Raw genomic sequence first — 19013 nt, 5'->3', positions numbered from 1 at the left:
ATAAAACCAACATTGCTTTTACTTCTAGCTCATTTTCAAAGCCTCCCCATGCTCATTGTAAGCTTATATCCTATTTATCTTGATTAATGTGTAAATGCTTTTTTGTGTCTCTAGCACTACTTTCCTTATTTTCTATTGTCAGCAGGTTTGTTCAATATGCAAGTGATTTTAGTATCTTGCGTGCATAAAAATGCTCAGGTATATTGAAAGAGGTGATGGGAGAAACAAGTTAAATCTGTGACATTTTCAAAAGTTACAATTGCTGAAGAGGGTTTTGAGAGTGGGGTCTTAAAATTTCTGTGAAATCCCAAGGTTTTTAACATCAAATTGCACTATAAAGACTGCAGATTCTCACCTTTTTCCCTGCTTCTCTTTTTCAGGACACAGAAGAGTTTATATTACCAACTGGAGCCAATAAAACTCGAGGAAGATTCGAACTAGCTTTTTTTACAATTGGTGGCTGCTGTATGACTGGTATGTTTGGGGGTTTTGTTACCTGATCAGTCATGCTTGCTGAATAAACTACAAATGACACATTAGTCAACTAGCGTAGGGCTGAGTCCTGTCTGTAAGTCATCAGTAGTGGATGAGGGGAGAAGTAGAAATAATGCACAGATACAGAAGAGGGGGACAGTCTTTTGAAATTGGGCACAAGAATCATTATTGGGTTAGAGCAAAGAGAACTTTGCATCAAATGTGGCCTATATCTAAACTGAAGTATTTCATGGGGCAGTATCGAGAGCTCTTTGGCCTGCCACAGACCTGTGCTATCTTCATCTGAAAATGCAAGGCAGGTGCTGACTTTACCTTGAATACTGTCTCATCTAATCTTATTATCCTCCCAAAAAAACACTGCTCTGGGGTAACTCGTGCAGATACCTATTCCATTATCATTCCTGCAGGTTTGGCAGGAAATGTCAGGTGGATTCTTCTGAAAAAAGAAGCATGTCCCAAATTTTTGATAATTGTAAATGACTTTAATCTCAATCAGGCCATATTTCAGAATAGCTCCTGATATTTTACTAGTTGGCAGGGTCAAGAATAAAGCCATGGTAGCTGATGTGGAAACAGATGCATTAATGGTCCAGTAGGTGGGTGCTCTTCACTGAAATAAGAACAAGAAATGCTGGAAATACTCAGCAGGTCTGGCAGCATCTGTGGAGAGAGAAGCAGAGTTAACGTTTCAGGTCAGTGACCCTTCATCAGAACGGAATCTGACTGCTTTAACTGACCTGGGAGTACAGGATGTTTGCAGGTGTAAAGAGGGCAAATGTTCCATACCCTAATAACTCACTTTGGGATAGGTTACTCATTTCACCTTATGACACAAACTCTGGAAAGCAGAGTTTGACATTTGGTTATAAACCTAGAAATTGCCTCTGTATAATGGTTTACAACTCTTCTGTTTCATCAGGTGCTGCTATTGGTGCAGTAAATGGCCTGCGTCTGGGATTGAAGGAGACTCGTGATATGGCTTGGTCTAAACCTAGAAATGTTCAGTGAGTACCCATTCACGTGAGCCTGCCTGTCCTCTGTTGACCTGTAATGGACAAGGAAGGCTGCAAGGGTGTGTACTGTAGAATTCTTGGGAACCATTGTGTTTGGAGATCAATGTAAAACTAACTTGATACGTGCTGAATTTGCGATAAGTAAAGGGAGTTTGAAACCCTATTGTGTTATTTCTCTCAAACTGGAAGAAGCACTCGTTTGTCGATCGGTGTTAAATTCAGAAATTGTTCTGGAAGCTCCACAATGTTTCTTATAGCTGGGATGGTTGTCTTTTTTTAAAAAAAAAATTAACTAATCTGCTCTACCGCCCTCTTTAATAACATGCTATGCAGCATCCTTGACAAGAGGGCAAGCAACCTGATCCTAAGTAAGTCTCTCTGTTGCTCCCCTGGAAAGTGGCATTTTGGTGCCTACTCTGATTTCCTCCAGTGAGGGAGAACTTTCCACTGTGTTTTTATGTGGTAACTTTTTAGCAGCTGTAGAGTCTGGAGTCCCCTCAGGGCCTTGCTTTATGCACCCTTAATTTTCTTTGGAAATTTCAACTTTTGGCAGAACAAAAATAAACTGTGTTTAGTGGTTAATAGAATGAAAAATTATTCTTCTTGTCCCCTTCCTGGTCTGAGAGGAGGCTGTTAAATTGCATTCAACCACAAGATGGTGATATTGATTTGATAAACAAATGATGGAGACTATTCTGCCAGGCTGTGAGCAGATGAAAAGGGCATGCTGAGAATAACCTGCATGAACTGCAAGGACACATTCCAAGCTAAGCACAGACTGAAAGGCAAAAATCTGAATGCTGCAGAGAAAATTTCGTGTTTATCTGGCTTCTGCTTTTGCTTCCTCATGTAACATGTCTAACTTGATAAGTATGACCATAAATGCACACTCATCCTCCCCTCTTCTACCTCCGCCCAGTAACGCTGCAAACTTAAGTTACAAGATAGAGCTTTGGATCAGAAATTGGCTAGCTGAAAGAAGACAGAGGGTGGTGGTTGATGGCAAATGTTCATCCTGGAGTTTAGTTACTAGTGGTGTAATGCAACGATCTGTTTTGGGGCCACTGCTGTTTGTCATTTTTATAAATGACCTGGATGAGGGTGTAGAAGGGTGGGTTAGTAAATTTGCGGATGACACGAAGGTCGGTGGAGTTGTGGATAGTGCCGAAGGATGATGTAGGGTACAGAGGGACATAGATAGGCTGCAGAGCTGGGCTGAGATGGAGTTTAATGCGGAAAAGTGTGAGGTGATTCACTTTGGAAGGAGTAACAGGAATGCAGAGTACTGGGCTAATGGGAAGATTCTTGGTAGTGTAGATGAGCAGTGAGATCTTGGTGTCCAGGTACATAAATCCCTGAAAGTTGCTACCCAGGTTAATAGGGCTGTTAAGAAGGCATATGGTGTGTTAGCTTTTATTAGTAGGGGGATCGAGTTTCGGAGCCACGAGGTCATGCTGCAGCTGTACAAAACTCTGGTGAGGCCGCACCTGGAGTATTGCATGCAGTTCTGGTCACCGCATTATAGGAAGGATGTGGAAGCTTTGGAAAGGGTGCAGAGGAGATTTACTAGGATGTTGCCTGGTATGGAGGGAAGGTCTTGTGAGGAAAGGCTGAGGGACTTGAGGTTGTTTTCGTTGGAGAGAAGGAGAAGGAGGAGGAGGGGTGACTTAATAGAGACATATAAGATAATCAGAGGGTTAGATAGGGTGGATAGTGAGAGTCTTTTTCCTCGGATGGTGATGGCAAACACGAGGGGACATAGCTTTAAGTTGAGGGGTGATAGATATAGGACAGATGTTAGAGGTAGTTTCTTTACTCAGAGTAGTAGGGGCGTGGAACGCCCTGCCTGCAACAGTAGTAGACTCGCCAACTTTAAGGGCATTTAAGTGGTCATTGGATAGACATATGGATGATAATGGAATAGTGTAGGTCAGATGGTTTCACAGGTCAGCGCAACTTCGAGGGCCGAAGGGCCTGTACTGCGCTGTAATGTTCTTTAAAAAAAAAAGATATTTGGCCAATTAAAAATAAGGGAGTCGTCATTAGATAGCTGGCATATATAAACTATTTTTTGTTTTAAAAAATTTGTATTTATATAGCATTTTATCATCCATGAGATGTCCCAAGTTCTACACAGCTAATGAAATACAGTAATGTAATAACTAGTTGACATTTATCAAAATCCCACAAATGCCAGAGATAAATGGGCATTTAATGTTAGTTGAAGGAAATATGTTGGCCGGGACAGGGGAATAATTCTCTGCTCTTCCAGAAGTGCTGTGGGATATTTAATGTCCACTTAAACCACGGTAACAGGCAAGCTTGTCCTCTGTTTAACATTGCAGCAATGCAGCATACTCTCATTACCACACAGTATTAGTCTAGATTGTATGATCCAAATTCTGTTGAACATACAACCTTCTGACTCTGAGGCCCGAGTGTGTACTTGCAATGCATTTTCTAATCAGGGTCTCGTTCCTTCGTCTATTTTTGCTCAACCCTACAACCTGACTCGGGTGAGTGTCTTAAACTAACTGAGTCAAGCTAGCCTGGTTTTTCCACCTTTAAAATAACTAGTGTTTCCTGTTCATTTTCATAGCCTGTGTAAGAACAGTAATTGAGATGTTTAGCCTTAGTCTTAGTACTTCAACTTCTGTCTGTTCCATTTAGAGTTGAGGATTGTACTGAGGTCCTACATTGTATAGTGTAGTGTACCCTACATGGTATCTCCACAGTGTACGTACGTGAGAGAGTCCAGATACCTGAGTGAAGAAAAGACTGAGATTGAGCTTGTTTGTATTCATACCTTGTAGGCTAGCTGAGAATCTGAAAAGACCAGTGCTATTTGCCTGCTTGCCCTTTTAGTTGTTTGTGCTGTGGGGGGCAGTATGTGGGCATTGGAGCTGTGATTCAAACTATAAATAATAAACATATGAGGAAGGAGCAAATGGATTTTGAGGGCTTTAGTTTCTATCCAAAACAGAAGGAAGTTGTGGCAGAGCTTGTTTCCACCCCTAGTCCTCGTGTTCTTGTAGTGTTGCTGAATTGGCAGCTTCTTTGTCATTAGGATCTACATTTGATCACTGACAATGTTAGGCACAAGATGTTTAAATCATCCTTTTAAACTTGAAAATAAATCTCATTAATTTTGCAGGTTCCAAATACTGGGACCTGGAAAAATGTTAGTCCTCACAAACCACTTATGACACAAAACTTGGAACTGTAGTGAACAGTGAGAAGGAAATTAGCAGGAGGACAGACCGGCTGGTAAAATGGGCAGACACATGGCAGATGAAATTTAATGCTAAGAAGCATGAAGTGATGCATTGTGGGGGGAAGAGTGAGGAGAGCTAATATAAATTAAATGGTACAATTTTAATGGGGGTGTAGGAACAGAGACCTGGGGTTCACACTCTCAAATCTTGAAGGTAACAGGACCAGTTCATCAGGCTGTTACAAAGGCAACCTGTTAAAAACAGGATCCTGGGCAATATAAATAAAGCCATAAGAGTACAAAGCAAGAAACTTGTAAATCACCGAGTCGACCTCAGAGTATTGTGTTCAATTCTGGGCACCACATGTTAGAAAAGATGGCAAGGCCTTAAAGAGGATGAAGTGATTTACAGAATGGTACCAGGGATGAGGGACTTAATGACGTCGAGAAACTGGAATTGCTGTCCTTCGAGCAGAGAAAATTAATAGGAGATTTAATAGAGGTGCTCAAAATTGAGGTATTTTGATGCAGTAAATGGGGAGTAACAGTTTAGACTGACAGGAGTGTCAGTCTATGAGTTATTTGACAAAAAATTGAGAATTTATTTTTTGTTGAGCTGAGTTGTATGATCTAGAATGTACTGCTTGAGAGGGTGATGGAAGCAGATTCAGTAATAACTTTCAAAATGGAATCCGATTATACACTCAAAGGAGACATTTCCAGGGTTATGGGGAACGAGCAGGAGAGTGTGACTAATTGGGTAGCTGTTTCAAAGAGCCGGCACAGCCACAATGGACTTTCTGTGCTGTATGATTCTGTGATTCATTGGAGAAGCTGCACTGCCTAGTTTCTGCCACTACTGGCCTAATAAAGAAAGTGGACTGTTATCATCCTCAAGTGGATCTTGCATATCCATCTGAGTAAATTATACTTTTGGATCCTGACCTGTTGAGTCCTTAAAATTAGCCATGACACCATTAACCTGTCTGGGAGGACTGTTTTTCAGTGTCAAAAAATGATAATGGGCTGCCATGTACCTAGAATGCCTTAGAAGTTTTTGGGTGGGTAGTATTCTGTTTGCACAGTAGTTCTCCATTGTGTATTTTTGATCTACATTTTTATTTATTTAGACATACAGCACAGAAACAGGCCCTTCGGCCCACCGAGTCTGTGCTGACCATCAACCACCCATTTATCCCTTCTTTTGGGCCTCCTTATCTCGAGAGACAATGGATATGCGCCTGGAGGTGGTCAGTGGTTTGTGAAGCAGCGCCTGGAGTGGCTATAAAGGCCAATTCTGGAGTGACAGGCTCTTCCACAGGTGCTGCAGAGAAATTTGTTTGTTGGGGCTGTTGCACAGTTGGCTCTCCCCTTGCGCCTCTGTCTTTTTTCCTGCCAACTACTAAGTCTCTTCGACTCGCCACAATTTAGCCCTGTCTTTATGGCTGCCCGCCAGCTCTGGCGAATGCTGGCAACTGACTCCCACGACTTGTGATCAATGTCACACGATTTCATGTCGCGTTTGCAGACGTCTTTATAACGGAGACATGGACGGCCGGTGGGTCTGATACCAGTGGCGAGCTCGCTGTACAATGTGTCTTTGGGGATCCTGCCATCTTCCATGCGGCTCACATGGCCAAGCCATCTCAAGCGCCGCTGACTCAGTAGTGTGTATAAGCTGGGGGTGTTGGCCGCTTCGAGGACTTCTGTGTTGGAGATATAGTCCTGCCACCTGATGCCAAGTATTCTCCGAAGGCAGCGAAGATGGAATGAATTGAGACGTCGCTCTTGGCTGGCATACGTTGTCCAGGCCTCGCTGCCGTAGAGCAAGGTACTGAGGACACAGGCCTGATACACTCGGACTTTTGTGTTCCGTGTCAGTGCGCCATTTTCCCACACTCTCTTGGCCAGTCTGAACATAGCAGTGGAAGCCTTACCCATGCGCTTGTTGATTTCTGCATCTAGAGACAGGTTACTGGTGATAGTTGAGCCTAGGTAGGTGAACTCTTGGACCACTTCCAGAGCGTGGTCGCCAATATTGATGGATGGAGCATTTCTGACATCCTGCCCCATGATGTTCGTTTTCTTGAGGCTGATGGTTAGGCCAAATTCATTGCATTTATCCCAATCCTACACTAATTCCATATTTCTACCACATCCCCACTTGTCCCTATATTTTCCTACCACCTACCTATACGAGGGGTAATTTATAATGGCCAATTTACCTATCAACCTGCAAGTCTTTTGGCATGTGGGAGGAAACCGGAGCACCCGGAGGAAACCCACGCAGACACAGGGAGAACTTGCAAACTCCACACAGGCAGTACCCAGAATTGAACCCGGGTCGCTGGAGCTGTGAGGCTGCGTGCTAACCACTGTGCCGCCCTATTTTTGTTCATGCCTAATTTGATACTGAGTCAGTCACTACCACATTTGAAATCCAATTTATTATATATTCTCCATAATATGCTATTCAAGAGTTGCTCTAAACTGCACCTATGGAATTCCTGACTGTTGATGCCCCTCAATTTTTATGATGGCAATAGGACTAAAATGTAATGTTGAGGTAGCAGTGGGTGGGTTGGGTGCCAATGTATGCTCTGCCCATTGGTAGTTTCTGTTGAGCAGTCTAATCAGCAGTGCTTATAGGGGCTACTACAGACCACTAAAAATTATACAAAAAGGGGAATATGCATGATTATAAAATGCCCCCACCCCCAACTGCTTCTGTTGTGTAATGGAATCAGTTGCATCAAAGTTTCCCCCTACATTCTCATACAACAAGTAGTGTTCAGGCGAAGAGGCATATTTCAGTCATGCCTGTAGATGTGTGTCCAATGTCATCACTCACTTATTTACCATTTTGGTGTGGTACTAACGCACAATGGGGGAGGAAAAAAAGCAGACTTAAGCTAAAATACTTCTTGGGCCATCTGAAATTGCTCCCACTACCAATACTTTACCCTCACGTTGCTCTCCAGACAGTACGGATGTTTCTCATAGTTCAAATGGGCGTAACATGAAAGTGCAACCATGGATCTATGAACATACTAAAATCTTGACTATGACCTGGTATACCACACAGATTAGGAAGGTTCTCGGTTTGATCCGTGATTGGGGCTGAATTAGCTGATTATTATCTGAGGGGTGTTGCAGTTAGCCACTGGCTAAAGCGGGGAATAATTAGCGATGATCCTACACCTGATCTGTCTCTTTCCAGTAGCTCCTATTGGAAAATACATGTGTGGATTCTGGTTACGGATGGGGTTAGGTGCATACTTGAAGTGTCTGTCTTACCTTGTGATTCCAAATGTAACTCAGTTTTCTGATCACTGGTGAGAGCTATTCTTGTGGTTCTTTAAAAGTTGATTCTGAATCTTGCATTGTATACTCCTTTTATTTACTTTGACATTTATTTAACTGCTGTGTAAAATGAATAGATTTATTAACTGTAGCTATAGATTTTAATTTGGCTTCATATATTCTCAAGTCCATTCTCTCGCTATCAAATGCTTATTATTTAAACAAAAACATTGATGTGATGTTTCAGCATTTGTAGTTCCCCTTTTAATTATCATTTTCAGATACCTAATTCTTATGGAGTTTGCTATTGCAGGAAGAAATATTATGGTTCAGTGAGCTCATTTTTGTTTGCAGAATATCCTTGTAATAGGCTGGAGTGTTTCAATGCCATGTGGCCTATTGAGCTGTGGCAAGAATTGTGTCTGTAACGCTCCAGTTGATTTGTAACTGGGAGCGCAGGAAATTTTAGAACTAGGAGGAGGCCTTTGATCCCAGTAAGCCTGCCCTTTTGTGATTTAAGCTCAATCCAAGCTTCCCACCATATCCCTCCATTCCCACTTTCTCCAGAATCCTGTTTAGTTGCCTCTTGAACCCATTTTTAATGTTTGCTTCAATGATGTTCCTTGATAACTTATTCCATTTATTTGTTATCTTTGTGTGAAATATTTCTGCCTTAATTCCCTAAGTACTCCTAACTTTTGAAATAGTTCTTCAACCCTTTATTATTGTTTAGTTTTTAGTTTTAGAGATACAGCACTTTAACAGGCCCTTCGGCCCACCGAGTCTGTGCCGACCATCAACCACCCATTTATACTAATCCTACACTAATCCCGTATTCCGATCACATCCCCACCTGTCCCTATATATTTCCCTACCACCTACCTATACTAGGGGCAATTTATGATGGCCAATTAACCTATCAACCTGCAAGTCTTTGTGATCTGTATGTATCAGCTTTATTAATTGCTGTGCCATGCCTGCCATCAATAGTGTAAATATTTACTGTGGTCAGTTTGGAGTATTCAGTCTAGCAGATTAATGGTTGCTGAAAGCTTTACGGCTACCTTTGGAACCATTTAGAAGTCGCTGTTCATGGAACCTTGCAATACGTGCCTGGTTTATCCTTTTGAAGATTTGTTACATATATCTCCAGTGCGCTGTGTTGCCCAGGCCCAACTCCTCACTGAGCTCTGCTCAACTATTAGCCCTGGCCTCCACTGGCACCCCATGTTCCAGGACATTCATTTCAAAATCCTCATCCTCATTTACACCCCTCCCACAGACTTGGTCCATCCTTCCCCCTCAATTTAACACTCTGCTCCTCCACTGTACATTTGGCCTCTCCCACTCCAGCCCTGGAATTTTCGGCACTAATCTCCCCGGCCTTGCTACGTTTCGAGATCTTCTTCAGGAGTTGCTAAAATCAAACTGGCTGCACTTCAAATCACTTCCCCTTAACTCCTGCTCTCAACTGGGCCCGCCCCTTCACTTTCCAAAGGGCTTTGGAAGGTCTTGCTAAGTTTGTGTGCTATAGAAGTTCTTCTTCTTTGGCCTCCTTATCTCGAGAGACAATGGGTAAGCGCCTGGAGGTGGTCAGTGGTGTGTTGAGCAGCGCCTGGAGTGGCTATAAAGGCCAATTCTAGAGTGACAGGCTCTTCCACAGGTGCTGCAGAAAAATTTGTTTGACGGGGCTGTTACACAGTTGGCTCTCCCCTTGCGCCTTTGTCTTTTTTCCTGCCAACTGCTAAGTCTCTTTGACTCGCCATACTTTAGCCCCGCCTTTATGGCTGCCCGCCAGCTCTGGCGAACAATTCAAAAAATGTATATAATTGTACATTGAATGCTTGTTTGAATGTTTAAACACCAAGTTAAAATGTCTTGTCTTATTTTGCAGAATCCTGAACATGGTCACAAGACAGGGAGCTCTGTGGGCCAACACACTCGGCTCCTTGGGTAAGTGTTCATGCATTCACTTTTGTGAGTAGTCATTTCAGACATTGTGTGAAGTATTCTGAAAATTGATTAGTAATTCAGTATGCTAAAGATTATTGGTCGAACCTTTCACCTCAAATAGCCCAGAAAGAGAACGTTTTTCCTCAAGATGTTAGCAAATCTGTTTTTATTGAGCGCTATCATCTTTTTTTTTTATTCATTCATGGGATGTGGGTGTCACTGGCCAGGCCAGCATTTATTGCCCATCCCTAATTGCCCTTGAGAAGGTGGTGGTGAGTTGCCGTCTTGAGCCACTGCAGTCCATTTGGGGTAGGTATACTCACAGTGCTGTTAGGAAGGGAGTTCCAGGATTTTGACCCAGCGACAGTGAAGGAACAGCGATATAGTTCAAAGTCAGGATGGTGTGTGACTTGGAGGGGAACTTGCAGGTGGTGTATTTGCTACCCTTGTCCTTCTAGTTGGTAGAGGTCGTGAGTTTGGAAGGTGCTGTCTAAGGAGCCTTGGTGCATTGCTGCAGTGCATCTTGTAGATGGTGCACACTGCTGCCACTGTGCATCGGTGGTGGAGGGAGTGAATGTTTGTAGATGGGGTGCCAATCAAGCTGGCTGCTTTGTCCTGGATGGTGTCTAGCTTCTTGAGTGTTGTTGGAGCTGCACCCATCCGATGAGGCAAGGAAGGGATGGTAGGGTGAAGGAACCTTGGATGACGAGATGTGGAACAGCTAGTCAAGAGGAAGAAGGAAGCTTACTTAAGGTTGAGGAAGCAAGGATCAGACAGGGCTCTAGAGGGTTACAAGGTAGCCAGGAAGGAACTGAAGAATGGACTTAGGAGAGCTAGAAGGGGACATGAAAAAGTCTTGGCAGGTAGGATTAAGGAAAATCCCAAGGCACTTATGCGAGGAACAAGAGGATGGCCAGAGTGAGGGTAGGGCCGATCAGGGATAGTGGAGGGAACTTGTGCCTGGAGTCGGAGGAGGTAGGGGAGGTCCTAAATGAATACTTTGCTTCAGTATTCACTAGTGAGAGGGACCTGGTCGTTTGTGAGGACAGCGTGAAACAGGCTGATATGCTCGAACAGGTTGATGTTAAGAGGGAGGATGTGCTGGAAATTTTGAAAGACATGAGGACAGATAAGTCCCCGGGGCCAGACGGGATATACCCAAGGATATTAAGGGAAGCAAGGAAAGAGATTGCCGCGACTTTGGCGATGATCTTTGTGTCCTCACTGTCCACTGGAGTAGTACCAGATGATTGGAGGGTGGCAAATGTTATTCACTTGTTCAAGAAAGGGAATAGGGATAACCCTGGGAATAATAGACCAGTCAGTCTTACGTCGGTAGTGGGCAAATTATTGGAGAGGATTCTGAGAGACAGGATTTATGATTATTTGGAAAAGCATAATTTGATTAGAGACAGTCAGCATGGCTTTGTGAGGGGCAGGTCATGCCTCACAAGCCTTATTGAACTCTTTGAAGATGTGACCAAACACATTGATGAAGGAAGAGCAGTGGATGTGGTGTATATGGATTTTAGCAAGGCGTTTGATAAGGTTCCCCATGGTAGGCTCATTCAGAAAGTAAGGAGGCATGGGATACAGGGAAAGTTGGCTGTCTGGATACAGAATTGGCTGGCCCATAGAAGACAGAGGGTGGTAGTAGATGGAAAGTATTCAGCCTGGAGCTCGGTGACCAGTGGTGTTCCGCAGGGATCTGTTCTGGGACCTCTGCTCTTTGTGATTTTTATAAATGACTTGGATGAGGAAGTGGAAGGCTGGGTTAGCAAGTTTGTCGATGACACGAAGGTTGCTGGAGTTGTGGATAGTGTGGAAGGCTGTTGTAGGTTGCAACGGGACATTGACAGGATGCAGAGCTGGGCTGAGAAGTGGCAGATGGAGTTCAACCTGGAAAAGTGTGAAGTGATTCATTTTGGAAGGTCGAATTTGAATGCAGAATACGGGCTTAAAGACAGGATTCTTGGTAGTGTGGAGGAACAGAGGGATCTTGGGGTCCACGTCCATAGATCGCTCAAAGTTGCCACCCAAGTTGATAAGGTTGTTAAGAAGGCGTATGGTGTGTTGGCTTTCATTAACAGGGGGATTGAGTTTAAGAGCCGCGAGGTTAGACCACACTTGGAATATTGTGTTCAGTTCTGGTCGCCTCATTATAGGAAGGATGTGGAAGCTTTAGAGAGGGTGCAGAGGAGATTTACCAGGATGCTGCCTGGACTGGAGGGCATGTCTTATGAAGAAAGGTTGAGGGAGCTAGGGTTTTTCTCATTGGAACGAAGAAGGATGAGAGGTGACTTGATAGAGGTGTACAAGATGATGAGAGGCATAGATAGAGTGGATAGCCAGAGACTTTTTCCCAGGGCGGAAAGGGCTATCACCAGGGGGCATAATTTTAAGGTGATTGGAGGAAGGTTTCGGGGAGATGTCAGAGGTAGGTTCTTTACACAGAGAGTGGTGGGTGTGTGGAATGCACTGCCAGCGCTGGTAGTAGAAGCAGATACATTAGGGACATTTAAGCGACTCTTGGATAGGTACATGGATGATGATAGAATGAAGGGTATGTAGGTAGTTTGATCTTATAGTAGGTTAAAGGTTCGGCACAACATCGTGGGCCGAAGGGCCTGTACTGTGCTGTACTGTTCTATGTTCTATGTAAGTGGAGAGTATTCCATCACACTCCTGACTTGTGCCTTGTAGATGGTGAACAGGCTTTGGGGAGTCAGGAGGTGAGTTACTCGCCTCAGGATTCCTAGCTTCTGACCTGCTCTTGTAGCCATGGTATTTATATGGCTCCTCCAATTCAGTTTCTGGTCAATGGTAGCCCCTAGGATGTTGATAGTGGGGGATTCAGCAATGGTAATGCCGTTGAATGTCAAGGGGTGATGGTTACATTCTCTCTTGTTGGAGATGGTCATTTGCCCGGCACTTGTGTGGCACGAATGTTACTCCTTGCTGCATATAATTCCTTTGCTCCCTCCTCTCCACACTTCTTTTCCCCAACCCAAAAAAACCCACACGTTTTGAGGGGGAGAAATGTAGCTGTTTTTCAGTTAGCACTGAAACTTATTCCTGTCCAAATGGAGCCAAATCCTTTTGGAATAATGCTCCGCATGTAGCCGTCACTCTCCGCCACCTGGTGTTGGACTCTGTAGCAGTCACTCTCCACTATCTGGCCGAGAGTTGAACATTCTTTAGGTGCTGAGTTTTTGTACGTGGTGATTAGGTACCTGTCACCGCTGAGTCCAATCCTATCCCTATGCAAAGGAGTAGTGCTCACTCCCCATGGAGCTCGCAAGTAGGAGTGGAATTCTAATTGCTGCCTTTTTTCCCACCCACCCCCAACCCCAACAGTTCCTAGCCTAAAGTGTTCTGTGACCATGTAAGCCACCAGTTCTAGGTAGGTGAAAGGTAAAAACAAAATAGTGTGGATGCTGGAAATCTGAAACTAAGACAGAAAATACTGGAAATTCAAGTTAGTCAGCGTCTGTGGCGACAAAAACAATTAACATTTCAAATCTGATCTTTATAACTATCAAAAGTTAGAAATGTGATTGGTTTTGAGCAAGTGAAAGCAGGGGGAGGGTAGAAAGAAGAACAAAAGGGAAGGTCTGTGATGGGGTTGGGGGCAGCACAGATTAAATGGCAAAAGGATTCATGGTACAAAGGGAGTGGTAATGGGAAAAGTAGAGAAACAAAAGATGTCTGGATGAGCTGTGAATGGCAAGATAGCAGCCATCTGAACGTAAAGGGATAAAGAAAGAAATGAGGGGGGCGAAAAGCGAACAAAAACATACAAGAAAAAAATGGCAGAGGTTATGATGTAAAATTATTAAGCTCAATGTTGAATCTGGAAGGCTGCAGAGTTCCCATTTGAAAGATGAAGTCTGTTCCTTGAGCTTCATTTGAACACTGCAGCAGGCCAAAGACAGAAAGATCAGAGTGGGAGCAAGGTGGAGATTTAAAATGACAGGTGACAGGAAACTCAGGTCGTGCTTGCAGAATGAACAGAGGTGTTCAGCAAAGTGGTCAACCAGTCTGCGTTTGGTCCCCCCGGTGTAGAGGAGACCACATTGCAATTGACGAGCACAGTATACTAAATTGAAAGAATTGCAAGTTAATTGCTGGTTCGCTTGGAGTGTTTGGAGCTTTGGATGGCATGAAGAGGGGAGGTTAAAGGGCAAGTGTTGCATCTCCTGCGCTTGCATAGAAAGGTGAGTTTGGAAAGGAAGGGGGCATTGGGGATGACAGAGGAGTGGACCAGGGTGTCGCGGAGGGAACAGTCCCATTGGAATACTGAAAGGGGAGGGAAAGGTGATGGCATCACGCTGGAGGTGGTGGAAATGGCCGAGGACAATCCGTTGAATACGGAGGCTAGTGGGGTGGATAGTGAGGATAAGGGGAGCCCTATCATGGTTCTGGAAGGGAGGAGAAAGGAAGGGGTGAGAGCAGAAGTGTGTGAAAAAGATCAGACTCAGTTGAGGGCCCTGTTAACCATGTTGGGGAGGAGGTGGGGAAATCCTCGGTTGTTGATAAAGGAAGACATCGGAAACGCTAGCATGGAAGATCGCATCGTCTGAACAGATGCAACGGAGACTGAGAAACTGGGAGAATGGAATAGAGACCTTGCAGTAAGTGGGGTGTGAGGAAATGTAGCCCAGGTAACAATGGGAGTCAGTGGCCTTATACTGAATATTTGTTGGTAGCCTCCATTCCCCAGAATGGAGACAGCAGTCAAGGAAGGGAAGAGTTGGAGATGGACTATATGAAAGTGAGAGAAGGGTGGAAATTGGAAAGAAAAGTCAATGAAATTTTCCAGTTCATGGCGAGAGCAGGAAGCGGCACCAATACAGTCATCAATGTACTGGAAGGAATGTTCCACAAAAATGCAGTACCCATGCGGGTACTCAGCAACACCTTTTTATTTAGAGGAAGTTGAAGGATACAGGAGGGTGTTGGTGGATGGGGATTGGTTGAGCCTCTATTCTAGATTAAATGTATCCCAGGCTGCCAAGAGAAGCAAGAGAAAATAGCAGAGGCTCTGACCATCATTTTCCAATCCCCTCTGGCTACAGACCTGGTGCCGGCCAGCTGCTAAAATTGTACCATTGTTTAAAAAGGGAGAAAGGAATATACCAAGTAATTATAGGCCAGTCAGTCGGTGGTAGGAAAATTATTGGAAAAACTTCGGAGGGACAGTATTGTCATTTAGAGAGGCACAAACTAATCAAGGACAGTCAACATGGATTTGTAGGGGAAGGTTGTCTCTGACGAACTTAACTGAAATTTTTTGAGGTGATAACAAGGAGGGTCAATGAAGGTAGTGCATTTTGATGTAGTCTGCATGGATTTTAACAATGGTTTTGACAATTTCCTAAATGGCAGATGGGTCAAAAAAGTAAAAGCCCGTGGAATCCAAAATTGGCTCAGTGGTAGGAAGCAAAGGGTTACGATTGACAGATGCTTTTGTAACTGGAAGACTGTTTCCGCTGGGATTCCGCAGGACTCCGTACTGGGCCCCTTGCTTTTTGTGGTATATATCGATGATTTAGACTTCAGTTTAGCAGCATGACTTAAGTTTGCAGATGATCCAAAAATTGGCCGTTTGGTTAATAGTGAGGAAGAAAGCTGTAGACTACGGAAACATATCAATTGACTGTTCAAATGGGCGGAACAGTGGCAAATGGAATTCAATCCAGAGAAGTGAGTTAATGCATTTGGGGAGGGCAAACAAGACAAGGGCATACACAAAAAATGGTGGATAGTAAGAAGTGTTGAGGAACAAGGGGACTTTTTTATGTTCATGTCCTAGATCCCTGAAGGTAGCGGGGCAGGTAGATGAGGTGGTTAAGATGGCATATGAGATACTTTCCTTTATTAGCCAAGGCACAGAATATAGGAGCAGGAAAGTTAGGCTAGAATTGTATAATACACTAGTTGGACCGCAGCTAGAGTACTGCATACAGTCTGGTCACCACATTTCAGGAAGGATATGATCACAGTAGATGTTGCCAGTAATAGAAAATTTTAGCTATGAGGAAAAATTGGATAAGCTAGGGTTGTTTTCTTTGGAACAGAGGAGGCTGAGGGGAGATCTAATTAAAATATATGAAATTGAGGGACCTAGATAGGGCCTTCCTATCCACTCTATTTCCATTAGAGATGTCAATAAACGGAGGGTTTAGATTTAACATAATTGGCAGAAGAGTTGAAGAAGTTTAGGAGAAATGTTTTCACCTAGAGGGTGGTGGGGTCTGGAACTCACTATTTGAAAGGTTGGTAGAGGCAGAAATCCTCATCACATATTTTAAAAAAAACCTTAGACATGCACTTGAAGTGCTGTAGCTCACAGGACTGTGGGAAATGGGGTTAAGCTGGATAGCCCTGTCTCAACTTAACATCAGCTGCCCACACGAGTGTGAATTGAATCTGGGACCTTCCTGGTGTGCATGGCTGACAGATGATGCCTATCTCCAAGTGATTGGTGGAGTTCTTCATCTTCTGCCTTGACACTCACTGTATATGAGAGAAGCCGATAGCTTTTTTTTTTCACTTTTCTCCCCTTACCTCATTTTTTCCCCTATTTCTTTACTCCTCCCTCTTCTGAAAACACTGCCTCTTGCTGACCTCCAATTCTAAGTTTGCTAACAGCCCATAGGTGCTTCCCTCAAATGGCTGTTCTTGAGTGTTAACCTTGGAGGTCATCAAAGCTTAGCTTGATCCTTTCCTTGTGTGATGTCCACACGTGCACTTTCCAGTGAGTTTACTGGATTGTAATTAGGTGTGAGAACTGGCTGATTTTTTTTTTTTTAATGCCTTTCCCTCTACAGTGCCAAGGGCACCAAAAGCAATTGTAACATCTCAACTACTGTCATCGGGAAATACATTTGTGACCTGGACCGTATGGTGTAGTGCTACACCATGTAGTTCTTTACCTCCTAATCCGTTAGGGGAACCTCTTCTGGTCCCTTTGTGTGGGAATTCCATGGCTTTCCTAGCAGCAAAACTGAGATCGGGAGTGTGTGTCGGACTGTAATTGTGAATCTGCATACTGTCAGTCATTGCAGCATGTGAGCACTACACTGAGCTGTTGCACTTACTTTTTGTAGGAGCTGATTGCTGTTTACCTGTCTTTGTACTTTGTGTTGGAGTTAAGATTTTAAAATTAATTTTTGGGGTATGGAAATTGCTGGCAAGGCTAGTGTTTTATTGCATATCCTGAGAACGGAGTGTGGTGCTAGAGCATTTCAGAGGCCAGTTTTAAGAGTCAACCACAGTGTGGGACTGGAGTTGCATATAGGTCATTCCAGTTCAGGCTGGCAGGTATCCTTTCCTAAAGGATATTAGTGAATGAGTTGAATTATTGCAGCAATCTGACAGCTTCATGGTCACTTTTCCTGATCACTTTTTTCTATATTTCCAGATTTTGTTTTAAGCTGAATTTGAATTTTCAAATTGACCTAGGACCACCTAGACTATATACTATAGTGCCGCACCAGCGAACTCACGTTCTCTGAATTTATTTGTCCTTGCCTCTGGGTTACCAATCAGTAGCATAATTCCTGCACTGCTGTACCTGAATAGTTTGCATTGTCTATGTGACAGTACATGACTGATGCACTGTGTGCTGTACTCCAAGCCACACTACCATCTTTGTTTGTACAGTAGTGTTTGGCCATGTTACTTATACCTGACTGTGTCTTTATGCAGCTCTCTTGTACAGCACGTTCGGTGTTGTCATTGAAAAGGTTCGAGGTGCAGAGGATGATCTGAACACAGTGGCAGCGGGATCCTTGACTGGCCTACTCTACAAATCCACAGGTAAACAAGCATTGGCATCCGGAATCCCAATAATCTGGGACTCAGCTTGCTCAGTATAGTGTCTGGTCAGTTAGCACCAGCCCAGAACTATAACAGAATTGGAGTTCCATTTCTATATGTTCAAAGAAAAGCTTTGTGTGCCAGTTTGTTGGAGAGGACTAATTCCCAAATCTGCAAATGGTTGCAGTATTTTTGGTTTGAAATGTAACTTTACAAGTCAGAATTCTAAAATTGTGCAAGTTGGCTGCAAGAAGTTTTGAAATCTCATTGTTCATTGATTCCAATTATGAGCCTCAAGCCTGTCCTCAAACATTCCATGTGTGTTGTGTAACATTTATCTAGTAATGTTTAGCTCTTCTGCTTATGCTGCTGTTTTTAAAAAGAAGCAATAATATATGAACACAATCATTAACTGAGTGGTCAAGGTCTAATCTCCAGATGAAATGAAGCTTTTTATAATACAGGAAATTTATTAACTTTGCAAGATCCCTTCTCGTGGGCACAGTATGGTAATATTATCTCTTTTGAGGTACTTACTGAGACATTCATACCTGAAATCCCATGCAGGCAGTATTTAGAGGGATATGCAACCAGTGTGAATTTTTTTTTTTTGCAGTAGTCCTTCAGGTGGGTGTATCTTGTTTTGAGGTTTTCAGTCACAAACTTTGTAACTGTGCACACCATAATTTATACACATCAGAATTTATACTTCAAAAATTGGTCAGAGTAATATCTGGACAATGATGTATATGTGTTTGTTTTCATGGTTATTACAGCTCTGGCATAGACCATTTTGCCCGCTGCACCAGTGCTGGTGCTAGCTGTTCACCTGTTCTAATCCAAATTTTGTTCAGGGATTTTTTTCGCAAATGAACTTTCCTTCACCCTTTGTTAAGCATTCACTTCTCCCTCTTGTAAAACATTCAAGTGTTCTGTATTTGAGGATTGATGTATACATTTCCTGAGGTCTCTGTGATATCAAAGTGAAGAAAGCCCCTCACTGAGGGGCATCTGATCAATATTTTGCTCAGAGGATCAATTCTGATTCGCTGCAATTTGGAGGAAAAGTCTTGAACTCTCCAATAGTTTACCTGCTAGTATTCTCCTGGGGTAAAAAATACAGCTCATATAGAATCTCAGAAACGTACAGCGCGGAAGTGAGCCTTTCTAGCCCTTGGTCCGTAGCCTTGTATGTTAAGGCACTTCAAGTG

The 19013-nt window shown here is 43.4% G+C and overlaps 1 protein-coding gene across 1 annotated transcript in view; it reads left to right on the top strand.

Moving 5' to 3' along the window:
- Positions 1 to 19013, top strand: part of LOC137355521 (mitochondrial import inner membrane translocase subunit Tim23-like) — a 51450-nt gene that overhangs the window by 15796 nt on the left and 16641 nt on the right. The window contains exons 3-6 of the mRNA XM_068020764.1: positions 381 to 474; positions 1415 to 1499; positions 9920 to 9978; positions 17692 to 17802. Of these exons, the coding sequence (XP_067876865.1) occupies positions 381 to 474; positions 1415 to 1499; positions 9920 to 9978; positions 17692 to 17802 (349 nt within the window). The remainder of the gene's footprint in view (positions 1 to 380; positions 475 to 1414; positions 1500 to 9919; positions 9979 to 17691; positions 17803 to 19013) is intronic.

Source organism: Heterodontus francisci, chromosome 42 (assembly GCF_036365525.1).
Source record: "Heterodontus francisci isolate sHetFra1 chromosome 42, sHetFra1.hap1, whole genome shotgun sequence".
NCBI lineage: Eukaryota > Metazoa > Chordata > Chondrichthyes > Heterodontiformes > Heterodontidae > Heterodontus > Heterodontus francisci.
The sequence above is the reverse complement of the archived record's forward strand: the minus strand, read 5'-3'. Positions and strand labels throughout refer to the sequence as shown.